At 37.5% G+C, this 20,093-nt stretch overlaps 1 protein-coding gene and 1 pseudogene across 1 annotated transcript; both read left to right on the plus strand.

Moving 5' to 3' along the window:
* The first annotated feature begins 1,922 nt into the window (after nucleotides 1–1,922).
* On the plus strand, nucleotides 1,923–2,302 carry LOC107619488 (uncharacterized; annotated as a pseudogene).
* Nucleotides 2,303–4,246: 1,944 nt separating this feature from the next.
* On the plus strand, nucleotides 4,247–5,150 carry LOC107612475 (non-specific lipid transfer protein GPI-anchored 14-like). Its single transcript, XM_021103135.2, has 2 exons — nucleotides 4,247–4,578; nucleotides 5,129–5,150. The coding sequence occupies exons 1-2, from the start codon at nucleotides 4,247–4,249 to the stop codon at nucleotides 5,148–5,150; spliced, it is 354 nt and encodes a 117-aa protein (XP_020958794.1).
* The last annotated feature ends 14,943 nt before the right edge of the window (nucleotides 5,151–20,093 follow it).

Genomic DNA, 20,093 nt, shown 5'->3' on the forward strand with positions numbered 1-20,093 from the left:
GAGAGTCTACGATGAGACTGAATCAAGGGTAATATGACTCTGCAGATGAGACTGCTATCTAACAGACGATGGTCTTGAGACATGGTGGGTACTAGACAGCTGTGTGGTCCACCGAATCTCTGAACATCCCTAATCATCATAGAAAAAAATTTATTCTTACACGACATCTCTACCCGAAATAACATATAAGACAAAACTACTCAAACTCACAATTAAACTTGATCTTACTAGTATCCGAGATTCTGACGAAGGGCGAATGGAGGCTCTATTGACACCTACTATCGGCTTGACGGAACTGCACATGGTACTTTAAGCGATCGGACTCGATCACCCGGTACTCAGCACTCCTACGAATACCGTAGTTCTTCACACCTTGAAGCACCGCCTCTCGACTTCTGAACCTGTGTCTGACCCGAAACTCCACACTGCTGTTTAGGTTGTAATCCACTCCACAGCTGTCAGAGACCGGGTTCCTCTCATCCATGGCGTCCAGATGTAGACTGTGATAGTGACTTGGCACACCCGATAGCGCCGGAATTGGATGAGGTGGAGGCAGCACATGGTGCGGCACAGCCCCCGCAGGTGTGTCCGGCACAAACTCATCCTCATCACTACCATCGGAAGACTCACTGTCCGCACTGTCCACCACATAATCCTCGTCCGACTCCTCCTCACCTCCTCTGCCTCGCGCTCCAAAATCTCGACATGAATGGGAGGTGGTGCGCGAGGTCGGTCGTCCTGCACGTAGGTTTCGCGTACGGACGACCCACTAAAACCGTGACCCACCTCGGCGGACAGCTCCATTACCTGTTCACACATGATCCTCTCATGAATGTTGAACATCAGTCGCACATGCTCGTCTCCGTGAAGTTGGAATAGTCGAAACCGGAAAAATAAATTTTCCATGGGTGCTAGCAACCTATACGCCACCCTTTCGATTTCCCTCCCTTGTGTCCCACCGAGCTTGCTCAATATCAAACTCTTCAAATCCGACAACGTCTCCACACGCTGAGTGCAAAACAATATCGGATCCTGACACTCAAATGTCACCCCGTTGTTGCCATTTTTCATGCGACAATTGGGATAAAGAAGCACAACTATGAATGGATTGTTACTGGCCATTCAGCTATGTTTTTCAGAGAAATAAGAGACAAAAGAAGGATATGAAATGTGTGTGAACAATACCAAGGGTTACACATCTTTTTATGGAACCTACACATTTGTTATATATATATATATATATCTCGTTTACAGTGTAAATGAGATATGTGTATCTCGTTTACACTGTAAACGAGATGTACACGTGTCCGTCTGACTTACCATATCTCGTTTACACTGTAAACGAGATACGTGGAAAATCATATCGTTTACAGTGTAAACGAGATATGGTAAGGGAATTTAATTTGGTAAATATTTGTAAAAATATTTATTTCGGTAAATATTACATCTATTTAATAAAATAAAAAATCTGCTCAAAATAATACTTTATACAAAATTTAAAAAAAAAACTCATGCAAAACGGCCCATAACTTCTCCAAAAATATAAATACTGAATATTATTATTTAAAAATAACGAACAATTATATTTACTTTGTTTGGGAAAAAAGGAGCTCGAGTTGTTGTAAGAAAGCTTTCTCCTTCGAACATTACTTTACAAAGAGAGAATCACGTTCCTCTCCCCTTGATCATTCTTGGAAAAACCCTATCTCCTCTTTAAACTTAGTGCTGCGAATTCTCTTTTGTTCTTATTTATTTTTCTTTTAATTTTTGGGCCTTTTGCAATAATACATCATTGCTTCTGTGTCATTTCCTACAAAATTGTTCGATGCGTAGAAGAAATGGACATAGTTCTACTTGTTGGAAACTTTCTCAACATTGCATTTGCTTAAGCCATTAATTAGAGACATCCAATTTTGGCAATCATGGATAGACGACGTATGACTGCCACCAAGCCTTCAGCCATGTCTTCCCCTTCTATCACTGCCACTGCCACCACTACCATAACCATTGGAAGCTCTGATCCATCATCCTCTTCCTCGCAACAAGAACAGCAGCAACCCGAAGTCCTTTTCCTTCCATTAAGTTGCAAGAAGAAGGTCACATGGAAAGAGGGCACGGAAGACAATGAGTTTATACAGAAGAAGAGCTCCAAGAAGTGCTGTATCTTTCACAAAGAGAAGTCATTTGATGAGGATGATAGTGATGAAGATGACAATCCAGATCACTCCGATAAACATGCCCACGATCACAGTGATGGGGTTGTTGCTCTAAGAGTAATGATGAAGCTGGTCCAAGTAGTTAAGGTTCTGATTGATCACAGCTGTGATAGATAAAACTGAGTCATATTTTTGCATAAATGTAAAGTGTTTCTAGCAGTCAATGAAGCAGGAGTTTTAAAGTTGATTAGTCAATGGAATTGTTGGCCTGTTGCTTGGGTTGAAAGCATAAAATCATGTCATTGAAATGGTAGCAATGCTTTTGTTTAATGTTAATCATTTTTTCTTTGAAACTTTATTTGATCATAGCTACCTTACTGTAGTAGAGAGGGTTTCATGTCTGTTGAACATTAATCTATACACACTAATCTTCACAGCAAGTTATAAGCTCTTCCTTTGTTTTATATGCTTATGTTTTTTATGATTCAAAGATGGTTTTCATTTTCTAATATTATTTTCCATCATCATTTTGTTACTATCATGGTGGAGCTAATGTTTTGGACATTACAACATTTTCAGTTTTCCACACATCTTCCGTGGACCAAATATTTTAAGGTTCTACTCATAGTAAAAACTTGTATTCATAACACATTTGAGTCCTCATTGTAGTACTTTTCCCTATGTAATATATCCACCATCTCCAAGCATTCTCTTAAGTTCTCTTCGCATGTTGTATTCTATTCATATTTTTGGAACAGCAATGATTGTTGAGAATAATCCTTGAATGATTTTACCATCTTATTTCTTTAAGTAAAGTTTGCAACCCATTTTTAGGCAAATGGTATGGTAGAGTCAACAGAAAAATTATACCGCTTGTCTTAATGGTTAGTTTGGTAAGTTATTCTACCCTTGTCCACTATATATATAGGTCTCACGCACTAATAGAATAAGTTTAATTGATACATGTCATCTTTCTTTGAATAAGGTTTTGGATTCAAGTTCTTTAAAACAATAGTTCTCCACTTGGACAGCTAGTCCGCCTATATGGATGATTAAAATTGTTTCATGTAGATTGTAGAGATTAGTTATGGATTAAAAAAATAAAATAAAAATAATTCATAGCTCCCACCAGTGATGGATCAAAAAAATTTGCTAGAGGAGACAAAATATACATAATAGCATAATATGCACATCTAACTTTATCTCTCTCATTCGGATGATAACTTCAAATCTTTGATCGTTGTCTTGGATTTGCCATAAGGCTCTCTACTTCAAATTCTAAATACCTTCTTTTGTTAGAAGAGGCTTAACGCAGTATTGACAGGAAGAACACCCGAACGGGGCAGCACAACAGCAACGTCAGAGGCAGTAACTCTAGAGCAGAGAAAGAAAATTGAGAAAAGGGGAGAAGGGTTATGGATTTGAGGAGTGGGGTCAAAATTAACATTGTAGTGGGACAATTAACCTTTATTACTCATAACTACTTAAAGAGTAAATCTGTCCCTGGCTCCCACACAGTTAAAAATGAATGGTGTTTTGCATACTTTTGTCCTTGTTTAAAAGACTGACTCAGTCTCATGTTGACTGAATCAACCAAGTCCAAATTCTAGAGAGACTTGCTTTTCCACTTTGAAATTTAAGTTTGATTATATACTTTTAATTAATTGATATGATATATATAATTATATATACACACCACTTAAGAATTGAAGCTAGTTAAATATATGTTGAAAGAAAAATCAACAGTAAAAATAGAACCCAAAATACATTTTTTCAAGGCAACATAATTTGCTTAAAACCAAAATGATCCAAGAAAACTACTTCAAAAATATGTTCATCAGTCACAAATTACCATATGCATTTAGTTTTTGTTTGACTTCATAAACCAGTCGTTCCACATCTAAACTCTAAACAGAAACCTGACATTAATCGGTTATTTAAATTGATAGATGCTTCTCTTGTAGAACCACTACTTGTTTGTTTCAACATAATCATCATACTCTATAATCAACAATATATAAATACTCAAAAAGGTTTTGATCCACATACATTATAATTTATATATGCTATTTTATTCCTAACAAACGAAAATGGCCTCAACATCACCAATGCTAGTGTTAATAACACCAATAGTGTTGATGCTGATCCACAATACAGTGAGGGATACAACACAAGAGAAACAGAAATGTGCAGAGCAACTAACTGGTCTTGCAACATGTCTTACATACGTTGGTGGTGATGCAAAATCTCCCACAGCAGATTGCTGCAGTGGACTCATAGAAGCCATAAAAAACAAAAAGAAGTGTGTTTGTCTTATCATCAAAGATAGAGATGATCTTGACCTTGGCTTGAAGGTTAACCTCACACTTGCTCTAGCCATTCCTTCACTTTGCAAAGCTCCAAATAATCTCTCAGTGTCCGAGTATGTTTCGTGTTTTATATATAAAATCATTCATGCATCTTAATTCAGTAGCTAAAGTTTTAGGGAGAGATGTTCCTTGACATGGTATCAGAACCTGCATAATCAAAAAGTTTAGAGTTCAATCTTTGTTATCCACATTCTTCTAATTAAAAGTTTGAATTTCAGCATAAGGTAGGATGGACTTGTGCATTATTCACGCTTTAACCCCCCAAAAAAGACTATTTTGCAAGCAAACATGACGGATATAAAACTATTCATGTGCCTCTACTTAATAGTTTAAGTTTTTGAGGGAGATGGTTTCGTGATATCATGTAGCAGTTCAGTTTTTTAGTGTTCTGTTTTTCTTCAATGACATGCTTTTACAATATGTTGAATTGAAACACAACTGCTTGTTATGGTTATAAGTCCTAAATAGAAATAGTTTATTTAACGTGGCATTAATTATAATCTTACTTTAAGGAGAAAATAAAAATTCAAACAAACTATATTACATTAATCATAGTTTTCAATATTTCATTATGAAACTATTTTTTAATATGTGTTTGAGCAGCACTTCTGCACTTGGATCCTAAATTAGCTGAAGCTCAAGCTTTCAATCAACTTGGCCAGAACTCCAGTGGTGGATCCAATAGTACTAGCCCTTCTCCCTATCCTCCTGGTAATGACCCTTTCAAAATCATACTTTCTTTTTACTTTTGCAATATTGTATTTTCCTCCTCTAAGTTTGGTTTTACTAGGAAGCGCTTTGAGTTCCATTATGTATTTGACAATTGGAGAAACCACAACATCAACTCATACCCTCCCAACAAACAATGGTGCTTCTTACAAGGGAAAGATATTGTTACAAACTTTGGTTGCAGAACTTCTAGTTTTTTTTTTAGCCTGGCTCATATAGTACAACAAGATTCATGTAATGTTGAAACTTGAAAATTGAAAATATAGTTGATATTGTTACATCTAAACTATGTCAGAGTCTGTTATTACTCCAATGCTTCTTTTGCCTTTAATAATCCCTTGGCAGCTTCTTAGACACCGCGCTTAAATTTTCAAAGTTTTTCCTTCTCCATGGATGTATATAGAAGAAACTATACACGAAGATAAAGAGTGCTTTGAATATAAATTTTTATCTCAACTTCAAATTAAATACAATTAAAAATAAATAATTAAACTTAATAATGTTTATAAATAGTTAATTTGTAAATAACGTTTCTAAATCATTATTTTGATTTTGTTACACATAATAACAACATAATAAATTTTTTTAATATCTTATTTAATTTAAATTTATAAATTCTATAAATTTTATACATTCTAAAAATTAAATAACTTATAAAATTTTTATTTTTCTTTTTAAATTTTTTATTCTTAATGTTTAAATTATTTTATTAATTTATAATTTTAAAAATAATTCTATAAATATTAATCTCTTACAAACAATAGAAAAGCGGCTGATAGTGCCTGTTGAGCCACTAGTAGTCCATAAAATAGAAAATCTTAAAATACAACTTCCATTCTAAAAAAAGCCATAAACTAAAGTCTTGAACATCAAATATATATTTTTTCATTGTCAGAATACAACTTCCAACAAACAACTTCATGTTCTCTGATAAAATATAACACAAACATAAATATGTTAACATTCATCATAAAAAAATATACCATTCTCGACTGTTCCTATTCCTCCGTGACAACTTGTTCACAATGGCATAAATCTTCAGTACTAGAAACTCTCAACACAGCCAACCTACAGCGCGTAACATAAATTATTATATATATCTTTTAGAACGTCAAAGATCAAACGAAGCTTGTGACTGTAATGTGTTTTAATTACAATGTAAATGGCTATTTAGTGAAATGGCATTCATCAACTTGTAAAGGTATCAGGCCTAAGGCTATGAGATGAGAAAACCAGAGAGAATGAAAATGTGATCAATGAGATTGTGATCTTAATTATTTTCTTATACTGCAGTATAATATGATTGATATATAGAAGGTGCTAAACTAACTCATTTTGCTGATAGCTATACATTTACCTAACCACTGGTAACAAACTCAAGTAATCATGCCACATCAGCTAACTATCATAACTAATAATGTAACATCAGCTCTTACTCCTAACACAACTCATTACTAGTTACATCAACTCTTTAAACATTTAACAACTCACCAAAATTTCAGAAAATTAATCAATCATTGAAAATAATACAATTCGCTACCACTATTGTTGCACATAAAAACACACATACAAAACTCAACTTTCAATATTCTTATAAATTAGACATTTTATTTAGTGTTTCAGCAAACGAAAGATGACTTACCAAGGAGTCAACTTCACCTAGTCCGACAAAGCTTCCATTTCTTCCCACAACATATTCCTCTCCTTCTCAGATTCAGTTTAACAAAAAAAATTTGCTGAACATTGCGAGCTGGTTCCTTTGAGATTGTATCTTGCTTATGAACATTATTTGGATTACCAACATTTTCTCCTGTTCTTTTCACTCTCTTCCGTGCTCTCTTCCCCGCCGGCATTGGTTTCTTTTCCACCTTCTTTCCTTTGTCTTCATTCTTCTTTGAAGAAAAACCCTCCACTGGTCTCTTAGCTACATTCTTTTCCTTATCTTCATTCTTTTTTGAAGAATAACCCTCCATATTGCGTTCTCCAAAGAGAACACTAGCACAATCTGCATCCTTTGGTAGCATTTTCTCTTGCTGATGATCAAACACATTATTCTCAATTGAGGATGAATTGTTCTTATTTTCACCACTCTTCTTGTAAATTCTAGCGCATTCAGTTTCCATAATCACCTCATCGCAGCCCAAAACTTTATTGCTATGAGACTCAAAAGTTTGCTCTCTTCTCTTCTTCTCCTTCTTCTTCCTCTTACATCTCCTCTTCTTCTTTTCCTCCTATTCATCCTCATCATCAAAATAACTTGAATCACTATCATCACTGCTTGAAGCTGAACCTTCTCCATCATCCTCCACTCTGAAATCTTTAACATCACTGTTATCAGTGTCCTCTGTGTCGCTTGAAAATCCAAAATCCCAGTCCAAACTTCTTCCACCGCCCTCACTTCCTTCATCACTACTACTATCACTCGAACCAACGATTATAGGATCATTCCTAGAAGTTCCAGATCCAATCCACGGTGACGGATGCAAAGACCTCTCTTTCTTCTTGCTTCGTGTTCTGCTAGCAACACCGTTAATGATCACCATGGCTGAACAAAAAAGAAAGCCTTTTTTCCGCTACTTTTTTTCCCTTTTTTTTGCTCCATTTCACCTTCTGCCAAAAAACATTTTTTTTAATTATAAACGATACCTTGCATTGAATCAATCCTTAAAAAGAAAAAACAATGAAAGAGAAGAGTGAACAAAAAAAAGAACCTTACTCTGAATCAGAATGTGAATGAGTTCTTGCTTTCTAATTTTCTCGTCACCAAAAAAAATAAAATACAGCTTAGGGAGGAAGCAGTGTGGTGATGGAGGGATTTTTTATTTTAATAAATAAAATAAATGTAATATTTACCAAAATAAATAATTTTTAGAGAATTTACTGAATTAAATTCCCTTGTCATATCTCGTTTACAGTGTAAATGAGATGACAATGCGTATATCTTGTTTACACTGTAAACGAGATATGACACGTTAGCATAAGACGTGTCTATCTCATTTACACTGTAAACGAGATATGGACCGTACGCGCCTATATATAGAAGTCGTTTACAGCAGACTTCCGGACCCCAGTTTGACTTTATCAACATCTTTTTCCCCTCTTTTAACCCTTTCTGACTATACCTTTGACCCAAACGCTGATGGCGCTCCAAGTGGGGAATGACGGGAACATAAACAGGCTGAACGAGACGACACATTACGCCGGGGCGGCCTACTTCGAGGTTAGTTTCGTTATGGTTGTTATGTTTAATGATGTTGCCATTGTTAGGGTAGTCATGAAGATCTGGAACGTTGGTATACGTGTTAGGAGTTAGGCCTATAGGCTTAAGTTAGAACTCTATCTGCTTGTGCTAGGTTGAGATGACATAAATATTATTAGTTTGGAACTCTGTTATTGCTATGTTGTTAGTATTTATAAATTTAATGCCATTATAATAGTGTGTATGACACTATATACGTTAATAAATTTTGATATTTTTATTTTATTAGACATTTAGGACTTTATTTTGTTGTATTAGATTGTTTAATTTGTAAAAATAGTAATAATAGAAATAATTATTCTTGAGACTTTTGAGAGAGAAATATTACCAAAAGTAGAATTAATTTTTTAAAATGTTAAACAAATAATTTATAAGTTATAATTGATTTTATATAATTTAATTATTATTTCTGTTTGTCATTATTCAGAGGCCTCGCCTCGTGTTGCCCCGACGAGTGAGCCATACTTTACCTCCACCAGACGCCATCGTCCCGTATCTGGCTGAGGCCGGATTCGACGACACCGTGCCCCTGAGGAATTTTACTTTTGACAATTCCCTCATTTCAGCATTGGTGGAGCAATGGTGTCCAGAGACGCACACGTTTCATCTCCTATGGGGTGAAGTCACTTTCACCCTGCAGGACGTGGCATACTGATAAACCCATATTTTATGATTCATCATGTGCTCAATTTAAGTGTTTTTATCAATTCTTCACCCACTTATTCATGTAAATTGCATGGTTTTACAATTCTTTCCTTATTTTATGATATATATGAAAACATGTTTCCTATGCTTTAAAAATATTAATTTTAATTATCCTTTATACCATTCAATACCGTGATCTGTGTGTTAAGTATTTTCAGGCTACATAGAGCAGGAATGGCTTAGAAGACAGAAAGGAAACATACAAAAATGGAAGAAAAGCACAAAAATGAAGTTTTGAAGGAAAGGCAGCGACGCGTACACATAGACGACGCGGACGCGTGCCTAGCGCAAAATGGTAGTGACGCGTACACATGGACAACACGGACGCGAGCCTTGAGCAGAACACAAATGACACGTACGCGTGACAAGAAAAACTCCAAATGACGCGAACGCGTGACCCACGCGCACACGTGACAGACGCCACGTGCAGAAATTGCAGAAAACGCTCCCAGCAATTTTGGGATCCTTTTTTGGCCCAGATCCAAGTCCAGAAACACATATTAGAGGCTATAAAGTGGGAGAATCCATCCATTCAAAGAGACATATACACAACAATTCGTACAGCATTCATAATTCATAATTTTAGGTTTTAGATGTAGTTTTTAGAGAGAGAGAGAGAGAGGCTCTCTCCTCTCTCTTAGGTTTTAGGATTAGGATTTCTTTTACTTTATGGTTATTACTTCAATGCCAGGTTCAATGTTCTTTTAATTTATATTTCTCTTCTACTTTTATTTATTCTAATGCTTTTACTTGTATCTAACTTATGTTGCCCAATTGGCTTATGAACTCTTCATGTTAGATTTAAATTTATGTTTAAATGTAATTTTAGGTATTTCAGATTAATGATTGTTTTATTCTATTTATGATGCTTTCAATTTAATTTATATTTATTCTCTTCTTTTGGTTTTGGTTAAGTAATTGGTGACACTTGAGTTATCAGACTCAGCAGTTGATTGAAAATTGGAATTCTCGCTGATTGATTTGGATCGCTCTAAAGCTAGTCTTTCCACATGAGTTGACTAGGACTTGAGGATCAAATTGATTGGTCCACTTGACTTTTCTTTATTTAGTAAAGGTTAACTAAGTGGGAGCGATAAGCAATTCTCATCACACCTGATAAGGATAACTGGGATAGAATTTCCAGTTCTCATACCTTGCCAAGAATTTTTATAATTAGTTTGTTTCCATTGCCATTTACTATTGTTGCTTTTTATCTTATACATTAAAAAACCCAAAAATATACATTTTCCATAACCAATAATAAATCATACCTCCCTGCAATTCCTTGAGAAGACGACCCGATGTTTAAATACTTCGGTTATAAATTTTATTGGGTTTTGTTACTTGTGACAACCAAACTTTTGCATGAAAGGTTTCTCTGTTGGTTTAGAAACTATACTTACAACACGATTAATTTTGTGAATTTCTCTACTAGCAAGAATCCGATCGTCAAAATGGCGCCGTTGCTGTGTGCCTTATTATTGGTTATTGTAAATATTTTATTTTGCTTGTTTATTTGCTTTCATTTTTGTTTTTAATTTTTATTAGCTATTATGAGTTCTCACCCCCGCCGCTTTGAGTTTGGTTCTAATATTGTTGAAAGGAATGGAAGCTATAACAGGAACATGCATCAAGGTCGAAACAATCAGAGATGGACGGAGCCATGAGGATCTGATCAATCCTTTAGGCAACAACACCTTCCAAAATACCATGGACAACGACCATTCCACAATGCATGTCGAGACAATGGTTATGGTGGACCCTTTCGTGACAACCAACACCCACCAAATTACTACGGTCAAGAGTCATTCCGAGGTGCGTACCAAGATGATAGATATGGTGGACCCCCTTGTAGTTACCAACAAGTGCCATCATATGCCCATAAACCACCTCCTTAACATAGCTTTGAACCACCATACTCACAAGCCCCCTACTACCATTCACCTCCGTATGACCCTAACCCATATCCACCCCAATTCCAACCCAATTACTCCCAAGAACCGCCACTTCCCTATGCACCATGTCCATATCCATCGACCCAAGAATCAAAGGAGCAACTCAAGGAAACAGTGGAAAAATTTCATGCAACCCTTCACCAACTAGAGCAAGCGATTAATCGATTACCTTCCCAATGTTCGGACACTCAAGGAACCCCCATGGCTTCATGTGGACAATCTAATGAAGAACGTAGCATGAAGGAGATACTAGAAACCCCGATGGACAGTAAGGAGCATGACTTTGTACTGGAACAAGTGGAGGAAGCTGAAATTATTGAAGAAGAAGAATTGGTTGAAGACTTAGGAGACACTGAACCTCCATGGAAATCCAGAATTGTGGAGAATTCCGTCAAGAAATTTGCAATTGATGCTAAGGAGGATAGTGCACAACCCCCAAGCAGGTATCTTATGAAGAACTGGACGGAACAACTCAAGAAGCGAGTTTCCTTGATAATGATAATCGCGAGTCAACTTCTCCTAGTAATGAACTTGCATTCGCAAGTGAATTCTTTGAGACTGAAGAATCTTCCCCAAGTGAATACGAAGATGATGAGGAATATATCGAAGACTTTGATCAAGACGTGGTTATAGTTGAAGAAGTTTGCAAGAAAGTGGAGAAATTCACAGAAGAAAACAAGGGAGTAGAGCTTGCAAAACCACTGGAAACACCTATTTCAAGGCCATTACCACCCAATACAAATTTCAAGTGGGTAAAATCCTTAGCCCTTATCTTTACTTTTCCACTTGATATGGTTTGCTTGAAACAGATGGCCAACTTAGAGCTCTTTGCGGCTTTAAGAGTAAAAGAGAAATGGTTCGCACTCAGAGCTGGTATGCAAGATTCAATAAAGTTCCACGCTTCAATTTGGGGTACAAGGATTGGTTTCGAGTTCGATTGCATGGGTCTCGGAAGATGTTTGGTCATCTTAATGAGAATTCAATTTCCATATCACCCGGCTGGAAAAATGTAGATCAAGACAGAGACGGGGACAAAAACAAGGTTTGGGATCCTGGAATCTATTCTGACATTCAGAATCCCGGGAGCCTGAAACCCTGTTTGAACTTACTCAAGGGCGTTACGTGCCTTGTTTGGGACCCCGGAGGCTGTTGGCATTCAAAACAGTGGTGGAGATTTTTGGATGAATTCAAGCACAAGCCACCATAACAGGGAGCTCAGCAAATGTCCAACTTAAGGACTTTAACCAAAAGTGCTAGGTGGGAGACAACCCACCATGGTATGATCGTCCCTTTTTCACTTTTAATTTTATTTTGTTTTGTTTGTTTTTAAGTTTTATTTTATTCCATTTTATTGAACCTGGAATTATTCATAACATCCATATCAGCATTGCATTTTGCATCCTACATATTAAAAAAAATGCACCACACGCGTGCGCATGGGCCACGCGTGGGCGTCGATTTGAAATCAACGTAACAATCCAACGCCCAGAAAGTTGGACTGGAATCGTGCGGCTGGTATGCGTTAGGCACAAATTGGGCCACGCGGTCACGTCAGTGACGCGAACGCGTCACTTTCAGTTCACACACACTACGTGAAAGTGTGGGCGACGCGTACGCATCGCATGGAAACCTTAGCCCCCTAAATGGAAACAGAGAGTTACGCCAAAACGATGCTGGAGTTGTGCGTTTAGCATAATTCTGAGCGACGCGTAAGCGTGCCCCACGCGTATGCGTCCCTTTCATTATCCCTAACCCATGCGATCGCATCAATGACGCATTTGCGTCATTGCCTTTCCACCCAAATCACGCGATCGCGTGATCCATGCGTTCGCGTGGATTTAAATACACTAACCCCCTTCGACGCGGAACCCTACCCGTTTTGCGTCCCAAAACCCCCCCTTCTCCTCTGCACTCTCCCTCTTCCCCCTGCCACCACCACCCCAAACCACCTCACCGCGCCCCCGCCACCGCGCCGCCCTCACAGCACCCCCTCCTCCCTCTCATTCTTCTTCCCTCTTCCTTTCCTTCTCCCCTTCTCCCTCCACGACTCCTCACCCCATTGCCGAACCATCACCGTACAGCGCCGCCCAGAACCACCGGCCACCACGCCCCTAACCCTCCCCTCCTCGCCTCTTCTTCTCCTTCCCTCCCCCATAACTCCTTTCACCGCCAACCACCACACCGCCACCCTGCCTCCACCAAACCGCCACCGTGACTGCCTCCCAACCCCGCCGCGTCACCACCACTGCCATCTCTCTGATTCCATATTCTATACCTCTGCCTACCAGGCTACGCCAACCACTGATTCCTGTCCCAAGTTAGTTAGTTCGTCGCAAATTTTTTCAAATTATGTTCAAATTAGGATAGTTAGAGATGCATGATCGTAGTGGATTTTTAGGTGGTTAGGTAGCTAGGATGTGGTTAGTAGATTTAGGCCTGATAATTGCGTCGTTCTTGTTACTTGTTTTATCTATTTTGCAACTTTCAATTTGCTGTGATGATAATGCTGTTCATATGTTGTTCTTTACTATTCTTTGATGCAGATTGAGTTTGTTTATTCTGAATTCTTGTGCATTACTATTTGTTACTCTTTCCTGCACTACCTTATTATCATATGAACTATTTTTGCTGTTGTTTATTACCCAGGAATGGCACTTTTTAGACGAAATGCTGCCCAATTTTTTTTAAGCAAATTGTTTCACACAACTACCATTCATGAATTAGTTTTGGAAATTTCAAATTTTGCACTAAATGGTTTTAACCAAAGCAATTCATGAATGCACGGGCTAGCTTTCTTATTTTTCTAATTCTCTTATTCATTAAATCGCATTATTGATGATTCCACTTTCATCTTAAGATTCTTTTCTTTGATTAATCATCAATAATCTGCAATATTTACTTGAATTTGAGTTACTTGTTATTCAAGTTTGTGCAATTTTAGTTAAATTGGGAACCACAACACCATGCCACTTACTTTAACTTCATTTTTTTAAACTCTTAATTACTTTAACTTTCTAACTTTTCTATTAGTTTTCAACTAACCACTTTAAAACCACTTCAAGGCATGATGACTGTTATTCCTGATTAACAAGAATTCTGCATATTATTGATTTTGGATTGTGATTTTTACTCTCGGACTTTTCATTTGCGTACAGTCAAAAAATTTACTTGTATTTAACTCAATTCATGCTTATATTGCTCTTTTATTCATCTTTTGCCTATATGCTTTTATTGATAAATTCCTATCTGCTTACCTGTTTTCCTGCTTTAATTCTTAAACTGTATCCTGGTACTTCTGATTTTCAGGATGTCTGACCCTAAAAGCAAAGGAAAGGGCAAAGCAACCATAGGCAAAAGGAAAAGAGGAGAACCCTCTACCTCTATTTTGGATATCCTCCATGATGATTCCTGGCGAGAAAAGAACTTTGCCCTGCAGGAAAAGGCTGATCAGTTGGTGCCTGCCACTGACCCAGAAAAGTTTTCCAACAGATACTGTGAGCTGAAGTATCCTGTCTTTCAAACTTCCAGGAACCTATACCTGGAAAAGACCCTGAAAATTCCAGAAGAACTCAAATAATACACCTCAGAACAAATTAAACAGAGAGGCTGGTTCTTCTTGGAAAGAAACTTGACTGAAGTCAACTCATCCTGGGTCAGAGAATTCTACTGTAACTATTTCAAAACAACCATGGATGCCGTCCAGCTTAGAGGCAAACAAATTCTAGTGACTGAGGAAGCAATAAAAGAAATCCTCCAGCTCCCACCTAAATCAGATCAACCAGATGGTTACCAAAAGGCTGAAGAGGATATGAGATTCATGAGATTTGACTGGGACGCAGTAAAGAGGACCATAGCTCTTGATCCTACTGTCCCATGGGTCATGGGTAAGACAACAATAAACCCAAAGGGCATAAAGCTTATCTACCTGAACGATGAGGCTCGGCTTTGGCAGCAAATTCTGAGTAACTACGTGATGCCGAGCACTCATGAGACAGAGGTGCCAACTGCCATGATTACCCTCATCTGGTGTGTGATGGAGGGAAAGGACTTATATCTTCCCCGCTTTATCCAGTATTACATGGCCAGAGTCCATGTCAGAGGCACCCTCCCTTTCCCATATTTGATCACTCAGTTGGACCGCCGAACTGAGGTGCCCTGGGAGCTCGCAGATGAGAAGCCAACCACCGCCGACTGCAAGAAGATCATCCCTCACAGCAGGAAGTTTCAAGCTTTGGGCTACCGACCTCCATTTCTCACTGCCTCCGTTGAGGCAGCCACATCTTCTGCTGCCCCTTCAGCATCTACTACCCCAGCAGCCACCACTGCACCCTCACCTGCTCCCGAGCCCATCTATCACCTCGTGCACCGACTCTTCGCATGCCTAGATCGTATGGAGCGTCGCAACAAGCAACGCTATGATCACTTAAAGTTGATGATCCGATCCGACAGTGACATCCCCTCCGAGCCTAACACACCATCAGAGCCATCTGATGCGGAGGCGAACGATCATGAGGAAGAGGCACATGCAGAGGCTGAGCAGGTAGGACCTGAGCAAGCTGCACCACACCATGAGAAGCCCCATCAGATACAGCCAGCTGATCCAAAGATCCCTCTATAGACAGAGCCTCCGCTTCAGCAGGCAGATCCTCCGACACTCATAGAGATTGCAGACCCTCAGGCCACCACCGAGACACCAGCAGCACATCCTTCTGGAGATGCCACTTCTTCACACACAGTTTGATAGAGCATCGAGGACGATGCTATTATTTAAGTGTGGGGAGGTCGCCATCTCTGGCAAACTTTATTTTGGTGAGCCACTTTCAGACTCTTTTATCCTATTTTGTTTATTTTCTGTATTTTTATTTTTATTTTATCTTATCTTATTTATCTTTCAGTACTTGCACATTTTTCTTTTACTGTATTTCTGCATTTTGCGCTTTGGTTTATATATATACATCTTAGATATTTAGTTTAGCTTGCATTTTTAGCTTATTAAGTTGTGATATAGAATATATGGATTAATTAGTTTAGTTTACCCTTTTAGCATACAATAATTTGGTTTAATTGAAAATAAAGAAAGAGTAAACTAGAGACTTTAGTATAACAGAATCATAACAATCCACACACTATATATATATATATATATATATATATATATATATATATATATATATATATAGCAATAAATGTTGGTTAATTTGACAACATTTTTCAAGGAAAATACTAAATTTTATAAAAGCCATTCTAAGATTCACATTGAGAATAATGGGAACCCTTGATTTCTATTTGCATGACATACATAACTGATATATGGTTTTTGAGCCAAAGAACACACAACCCGTGCGTTTTTGACATTAATTGTATGGTTACATTTAACCATAAATTTCATTCCTGTATGTTTCGCCATTCTTTTCTATGCTTGTAATCTTTACTTTGTTTTATTCTATATGTCCAATATAGAATGTAGATACATACCCGCATATGATTGAGGCCATCATTTGAATTTTCCCTCACTTATCCCAAATAAACCTACCTCCTACATCACCCTTGTTAGCCCTCTTGAGCCTTTTAATCCCCTTTTGTTGTATAACCACATCACTAGCCTTAAGCAGAAAAACAAATTAAAAAATCCCAAGTTGAATCCTTGGTTAGCTTAAGATAGAGATTATGTATTAACTAAGTGTGGGGAAACATGGGAACATGGGTTGATAGGAAATGATTAAATTAATAAGAATAATCAGAAGTTTGGGAGCATGCTCATGTGAAACCATATTAAACTAAAATACCATGTGCATTGATATACATGTTATTTTTGCTTTTAATAAAAAAAATTTTTTTTAAGCAAGTAAATAAGGGGACAAAATTACCCCAGTATTGAGTTAGTAAAGAAATCAATGCACATGGGATAAAATCAAAAATAAAAGATTAATACATGAGTATGTGATGAGAAGGTGGGAAAATTATGGGAAGCTAAGCATAATTTTAATTATATATAGAGTATGTATATGTTAGGTGAGATCTTAGACTAATTAAGGATTCAATTATTAGCTCACTTAGCCTTATATATAACTTTACCTTTACCTTGGCCCCATTACATCCTTGAAAAAGACCTCATGATGTTTGTATGTATACATTATATATTTGTTGATTGGTTAGATGAAGAACAAAGTTTTAGAAAGCATGAATAGAAAAGAATAGAGTGATTAACCCCAAACACTGAGTGACTAGAGAGTAAACACAAATCCAGTGAGGGTTCAATAGCTCATTTATATATATACATGTTTAAATTGTTAATTGTCTTGCAAGTTTGTGAAATATTTTAACCCAACTCAATTGTGAATGTGTTTTAATATGGTTTGGCCTTAATTGTACATATATGATTCCTTGAAAATATGAATCAAATTAACCACATGTAAGCTCTAGATATATAGGTGGATAGTAATTAGAATTGCATGATTCATTTAGGTAGTTTGCATTTAGAATAGATTGCATTGCATAAGATTCCACCATTCTACCTCTAGCATGAGGACATGCTATTGTTTAAGTGTGGGGAGGTTGATAAACCCATATTTTATTATTCATCATGTGCTCAATTTAAGCATTTTTATCAATTCTTTACCCACTTATTCATGTAAATTGCATGGTTTTACAATTCCTTCCTTATTTTATGATATATATGAAAACATGTTTCCTATACTTTAAAAATATTAATTTTAATTATCCTTTATTACCATTCGATGCAGTGATCTGTGTGTTAAGTATTTCCAGGCTACATAGGGTAGGAATGGCTTAGAAGACAGAAAGGAAACATACAAAAATGGAAGGAAAGCACAAAAATGGAGTTTTGAAGGAAAGGCAACGATGCGTACGCATGGACGACACGGACGCATGCCTAGCGTAAAATGGCAGTGACGCGTACGCGTGGATGACGCGGACACGTGCCTTGAGCAGAACGCAAATGACGCGGATGCGTGACTGACGCATACGCGTGACAAGGAAAAACTCCAAATGACGCGAACGCGTGACCCACGCGCACGCGTGACAGACGCCACGTACAGAAATTGCAGAAAACGCTCTCAGCGATTTCTGGACCCTTTTTTGGCCCAGATCCAAGTTCAGAAACACAGATTAGAGGCTATAAAGTGGGAGAATCCATCCATTCAAAGAGACATATACACAACAATTCGTACAGCATTCATAATTCATAATTTTAGGTTTTAGATGTAGTTTTTAGAGAGAGAGAGGCTCTCTCCTCTCTCTTAGGTTTTAGGATTATGATTTCTTTTACTTTATGGTTATTACTTCAATGCCAGGTTCAATGTTCTTTTAATTTATGTTTCTCTTCTACTTTTATTTATTCTAATGCTTTTACTTGTATCTGACTTATGTTGCCCAATTGGCTTATGAACTCTTCATGTTAGATTTAAATTTATGTTTAAATGCAATTTGAGGTATTTCAGATTAATGATTATTTTATTCTATTTATGATGCTTTCAAATTAATTTAGATTTATTTTCTCCTTTTGGTTTTGGTAAAGTAATTGGTGACACTTGAGTTATCAGACTCAGCAGTTGATTAAAAATTGGAATTCTCGCTGATTGATTTGGATCGCTCTAAAGCTAGTCTTTCCACAGGAGTTGACTAGGACTTGAGGATCAAATTGATTGGTCCACTTGACTTTCCTTTATTTAGTAAGGGTTAACTAAGTGGGAGCGATAAGCAATTCTCATCACACTTGATAAGGATAACTGGGATAGAATATCCAATTCTCATACCTTGCCAAGAGTTTTTATAATTAGTTTGTTTCCATTGCCATTTATTATTGTTGCTTTTTATCTTATACATTAAAAAACCCAAAAATATACATTTTCCACAACCAATAATAAATCATACCTCCCTACAATTCCTTGAGAAGACGACCCGAAATTTAAATACTTCGGTTATAAATTTTATTGGGTTTTGTTACTTGTGACAACCAAACTTTTGCACGAAAGGATTCTCTGTTGGTTTAGAAACTATACTTACAACGCGATTAATTTTGTGAATTTCTCTACTAGCATGAATCCGATCGTCACATACCACCTGGGCCTACATGCACACGGTAACCCCATCGGGGGGTGTCTCCGTGACTTTGCTGGGTGGTACCATACGGTAATGCCAGGTGTTATATCATGTTACTGATCGGAGGGTATCTGATGACCGACAAGTCCAACACTCTGGTGCAACTTCGTTGGCTACCGCTGCTCCGGGACTTTGCGAAGTGTAGGACGTTTTCGTGGGGCTCGGCTATGCTGGCCTGGACGTATCAGTCCCTATCTTTGGCAGCTCAGCGGGGCATCACAGATATTACTGGCTGCACTCCGTTGTTGATGTCCTGGATCTATTAAAGATTCCCCCAGTGGTGTCCACCAGATAGAGGCGTCTACCAGTATCCACTGGCTGTGAGGTGAGAAATGTCTTTTTACATATTTGAGTTAAATTATTTTGTCAAATAATTTGGTATGTTACTTAACAAACCGTATATACTCTCCTTTGATGTGTTAGGTTGGTTGGATTGCCGTAGCAGAGCAGGGATCAGCATGAGGCCAGAGTCCTGCGTTGGAGGGTTTCCCTTGACCGGCTACGGTTCGACGAGGTTAGTTGTAATATACGCACGTTTTTTATTTTGGATAACTAGATAGATATCGTATTAGTATGCTTGTTATATGGATAATTCGAGAGATTTCGTCTAATAATTGTGTTTGTATTATACTCAAAACTTTCTATCTTCAGTTTGCATGGAGAGTCTACGATGAGACTGAATCAAGGACAATATGACTCTGCAGATGAGACTGCTATCTAACTGACGATGGTCTTGAGAGATGGTGGGTCCCAGACAACTGTGTGGTCCACCAAATCTCCGAACATCCCTAATCATCAC

The sequence above is a fragment of the Arachis ipaensis genome, chromosome B1 (assembly GCF_059453495.1).
Source record: "Arachis ipaensis isolate K30076 ecotype BB chromosome B1, ASM5945349v1, whole genome shotgun sequence".
Classification (NCBI taxonomy): domain Eukaryota; kingdom Viridiplantae; phylum Streptophyta; class Magnoliopsida; order Fabales; family Fabaceae; genus Arachis; species Arachis ipaensis.

Bases quoted from the DNA above. Each gene is read 5' to 3' on its own strand.
- LOC107612475 (XM_021103135.2), top strand. From the start codon at position 4,247: ATGGCCTCAACATCACCAATGCTAGTGTTAATAACACCAATAGTGTTG. The intron at 4,579-5,128 runs GTATGTTTCGTG...GTGTTTGAGCAG, and splicing joins AATAATCTCTCAGTGTCCGA to CACTTCTGCACTTGGATCCT.